Genomic DNA, 5000 nt, shown 5'->3' with positions numbered 1-5000 from the left:
ATGGCTCCCCGCTAGTTTACTTCACTGCAAACATGTCCGTTAACTGTCAATCATCTCTATTCTACATTCTGATTTGGTACTCGCTTCACTCGCATCGCTGGAAGTTAAAATTATTTTAACTCCGTACCCGCCCACATCGCATCGCTAGTCCTCGCATCGCCTGTCCTGGCCACATTCAGCTAGAACACATTCACTTTACATTGACAGTTCTCGCTCAGAGATGGGCGAGTAGCGACGTATGTGAATGCAGCTTTACTGCACTCCATCTTTCACATGTTCCTAGAAGTGTTGCTAGAAATTGCTTTAAAAGCATAACATGTTTTACCGTTTTTACCGTGTTGTACGCGGCTTTGGTTTAAAAGCGTCAGTGTCATGTAATGCAACATGACAGAGTCTCTAGACGCAGTAGGAGGACAAGAGAGAGAGAGAGAGAGAGAGAGAGAGAGAGAGAGAGAGAGAGAGAGAGAGAGCAGTGGAAGAGGGGGATGACAGGTGATGAGGAGAAGTGTAGGAGAAAGGGATGAGAGGAGAGGAAGAGGAGAGATGGAGGGATTATTTGACGTTTGCCGAGCTTATTAATGCCAGACACTGTCTGCATAGACCTCTGGCCAACCCCTCTCCCCTCAGAGAGGGGCACAGAAAACAGTCACCCCAGTGTGTGTGTGTCTGTGTGTGTGTGTGTGTGTGTGTGTGTGTGTGTGTGTGAGAGAGAGAGAGAGAGAGAGAGAGAGAGAGAGAGAGAGAGAGAGAGAGAGAGAGAGAGAGAGAGAGAGGGAGAGACAGAGAGAAAAGAGAGTTACCCCAGTGGAAGGTGTGTGTGTGTGTGTGTGTGTGTGTATGAGAGAGAAGTGTGAGGGCTCTTACTATGCAGACGGGTGCAGAAACGGAACACCCTTCCAGCTCTGGCTTTCATCTTCAGCTCCGTGCCTGGGAATTTCCCGCTGCACACACACACACACACACACACACACACACACACACACACACACACACACACACACACACACACACACACACACACACACACACACACACACACTTCTGCCTGCGTACCTACTGTGTGTCTGTGCCTCCCCTCCCCACACACCTGTCTCTATGTTAGCCCCCGGTGTCAGAGATCACTTCTCTACATGCCCTGAGGCTAACACACACACACACACACACACACACACACACACACACACACACACACATGCAGTAAGGATCCAGCATCAGGGGTGGACTCCATGAAGCAGCTAACCTGAGCCTTGGCCCTCATTCTTCATCTATTTTAAACATACACACACTTATTTCACCTTATACTTCATACATTAATCCTGCCATTCTAAACACTCATACACACACACACACACACACAATCCCTGCTCTGATAGACTTGAGCATCGACTTGTGTGGCCATCAAGTCACACTGTCTCAGCCCAGATTCTATGACTGGTTCACACACACACACACACACACACACACACACACACACACACACACACACACACACACACACACACACACACACAGATGCTGGCTGGCGGCCTGCAACCCCTCGGCTCAGGAGGCACTCTAGATCTGAAAGTGTGTGTGTACTGCATGCTGGCTGAGTGGCCTGTGTGTGCCCTTATGTGTGTGTGTGTGTGTGTGTGTGTGTGTGTGTGTGTTTGTGTGTGTGTGTAAGAGCTAAGAGCTTCTCACTGTCCGTAGCCCAATGGAAGTTGAGAGTCAGAGCATCTGAGATGACCCAGAGGTCCCTGTTTTTCCCCCGTGTGTGTGTGTGTGTGTGTGTGTGTGTGTGTGTGTGTGTGTGTGTGTGTGTGTGTGTGCTGCTGTTTCCCCTGGCTGTACCTGACCGGCACCAGCAACCAATCAGAGCCTGGCAACAGTTCAAAGAAACAAACAAATGAGCTCCACACATTCAAATGCAGCACACACAATTTACATTCACATTCACGTTTTAATACTTTTATTTGGATCTCAACACAAGGGCGGAATTACAGATCCAAACAGTAATGGAAATATGCTGTAGGTTTGTGCAAATGTGACCAAACATGGTACACACGACTGTCTATGGGTAGATATGACATCTCCGTCTCCGAATGGATAAACTACCTAATATAGCAGAGATTGAGCAGTGCTTTATACAGTAAGTCTCTTTGCACTTGGTTTGCATAACCCACCCAGTTGTAACCCCCGCAGAGCAAGTTTATGCACATGCCCCAGGCTTCCAAATTCAAGCACAATTAATTTACAATGAAAACCGAGACTGTGATCGTCTCAGTGAGTGGCTGATATTTGAACATTTTCACGAGTTAAAGCAAGTGTCCATGTAAAGTTCACTCGTTATCTAGAGCTATTGGACTCTTCACACACATGTACTATACACACACATGTACTACACACACACACACACACATGTACTATACACACACATGTACTATACATTCATTCAGCACTTTGGTAGAAGCTATTATCATAGATGTTTGATTCCTTTTAATGATGTCATCAGTTAACTGCAGTCAGTGGCGCGTGTGATTGAAGTGTGCCGTTCAGGTGTGAGCAGTGTGTGGCATGGCATATGGGTGCAGGTGTGAGCAGTGTGTGGCATGGCATATGGGTGCAGGTGTGAGCAGTGTGTGGCATGGCATATGGGTGCAGGTGTGAGCAGTGTGTGGCATGGCATATGGGTGCAGAGGCGTGGTCATGCGTGATAGCCTCCTCCCCCTCTTCTCCTCCTCTTCTCCTCCTCCTCTCCTCCTCCTCTTCCCCACCTCTTCTCCTCCTCCTCCTCCTCTCCTCCTCCACCTCTTCTACCTCCTCCTGATAGCCTCCTCCCCCTCTCCTCCTCCTCTTCTCCTCCTCTTCACCTTTTGTGTAGTTGTAATGCTCCTGATTTTTGTAAAGATTGTAGGTTTTTGTCATTGTTTTGTTGTTTTGTTGTCTTGCCATATTAATTAAAACATCTTCTCTCTCTCTCTCTCTCTCTCTCTCTCTCTCTCTCTCTCTCTCTCAGGTGTGTTTGGCCGTGCTGGCGGGAGTGGTGTGTGTGAGCACAAGTACTGTGGACTGGGCCGCCACTGTGTGGTGGACGCGGGGTCGGGTCAGGGCGAGTGTGTGTGTCTGGAGCGCTGTAAGCCGCACTACAAACCCGTGTGTGGATCAGACGGCCGACTCTACCAGAACCACTGTGAGCTGCACCGAGCATCCTGCTCCTCACACCAGCACATCACCATCATGCACAGCGACGAGTGCTTCTACAAGGGTGAGTACACACACACACACACACGCACACACACACGCACACGCACACGCACGCACACACACACGCACGCACGCACACACGCACACACACACACGCACGCACGCACGCACACACACACACACACACACACACACACGCACAAAGACATCATCAGTAATGGACGTCATGAGATAAAGACATCATCAGTAATGGACGTCTCTTAAACGTGATGCGTGAGTGAGATAAAGACATCATCAGTAATGGACGTCATGAGACAAAGACATCATCAGTAATGGACGTCATGAGACAAAGACATCATCAGTAATGGACGTCTCTTAAACGTGATGCGTGAGTGAGATATAGACATCATCAGTAATGGACGTCTCTTAAACGTGATGCGTGAGTGAGATAATAGGCTCGTTTGCGATGAGCTGCGGCTGACTTAGGCTGGCTTCATACGTCAACGAGAGCTGCAGAGTTTTAGCAGGAGGGGCAACTAGCACACGCAGCACATCCCGGACAGTCTGACCGAGCTTACGTACCTGAAGTTACTCGCGAGAGACCTGGCTGGAGACCTCGCGGTAGATATCGCGGGATTTTGTATTAAATACAGTAAAACTTTTATTCTTGCTCATTAAAATGAGCATGGTGACTGACGAAATAAATTGATATGATGTGTTTAAATAAACCACTGTTGTCATACAGTTAACAGGCCTGCATTGCAGCACATTAATTAAATATCAAGTGTTTTCCGTGTGTATATATTTAACCAACAGCATAAAATAGCAGAGTATCCTCACGTTTTCAGTAGGCTAGCCTACCGCTGTTCCAGAAATCACAAATAAGAAGGTATCCGTTCGATTTCTGTTCATTTTAGCAGATTCTAAGGTAAGGAGCAAAGATTCTAGAACAGAGCAAGATGGATCACAGGGATAAGCTCCAGCGTCATCCCAGACGTTGGTTTTAGTGCAGTTGAACTGATCCGTCTTGGTCCGCTCTAGTGTCTTGGGTAAGGAGGCAGAACGAGACACCTGTCATACTCGTCATGGGGAGATTCTTCCAAACGGCCCTATCACAACTTTGAACTGACGTCATTGGGGTGGGTTTTGGCCAGCGCAGTTGCTTAAAAACGAACTGCGCTGAACTGCGCTGGCTGAGCTAAGACGCCAGTCTCCCGAGATCTTGTAAGGACATGTGACATGATGTCACGGGGGTAACTCCCACCGCGACTGCAAGAAGTCGGACATGATTTCTAACCAGTTTGCATTTCGTCTGTCCCAGTATGCACTCTGTTTAACCCAGCATGCATCACATCAAGTCAGATCTGCGCAGATTTTCATCAAGTCAAACGCACCTAAAGACATCATCAGTAATGGACGTCTCTTAAACGTGATGCGTGAGTGAGCAGGACATCTCCTCTTTCTCATCTCTCTCTTCTTCACAAGAATAACTAGAAAGAGGAGTTAGAGAGAGAGAGAGAAGAGAGAGAGGGGATAAAGAGAGAGGTTAGAGAGAAAGAGAGAGAGAAGAGAGAGGAGAGAGAAGAGAGAGGGGATAGAGAGAGAGAGAGAAGAGAGAGAGAGAAGAGAGAGAGGATAAAGAGAGAGGATAGAGTGAGACAGAGAGAATAAAGAGAGAGAGAGATGGATTGATGATGGCAGAAGAGAGAAGTGCTGGTGGAGAAGTGTGTCCTACATGCCGTCTTTCTCTTCTCGTCTGACTGATGCACGATCAATATCCCATCCAGCACACGCCCCCTGGGACCCCCCCAACA

At 48.0% G+C, this 5000-nt stretch overlaps 1 protein-coding gene across 1 annotated transcript in view; it reads left to right on the top strand.

Annotated features, from left to right (window-relative positions):
- Nucleotides 1-5000, top strand: part of fstl5 (follistatin-like 5) — a 172095-nt gene that overhangs the window by 56112 nt on the left and 110983 nt on the right. The window contains 1 exon segment of the mRNA XM_062549313.1: nt 2999-3247. Within this exon segment, the coding sequence (XP_062405297.1) occupies nt 2999-3247 (249 nt within the window).

This window comes from Sardina pilchardus, chromosome 11 (genome assembly GCF_963854185.1).
Source record: "Sardina pilchardus chromosome 11, fSarPil1.1, whole genome shotgun sequence".
NCBI classification, from domain to species: Eukaryota; Metazoa; Chordata; class Actinopteri; order Clupeiformes; family Clupeidae; genus Sardina; species Sardina pilchardus.
The sequence above is the reverse complement of the archived record's forward strand: the minus strand, read 5'-3'. Positions and strand labels throughout refer to the sequence as shown.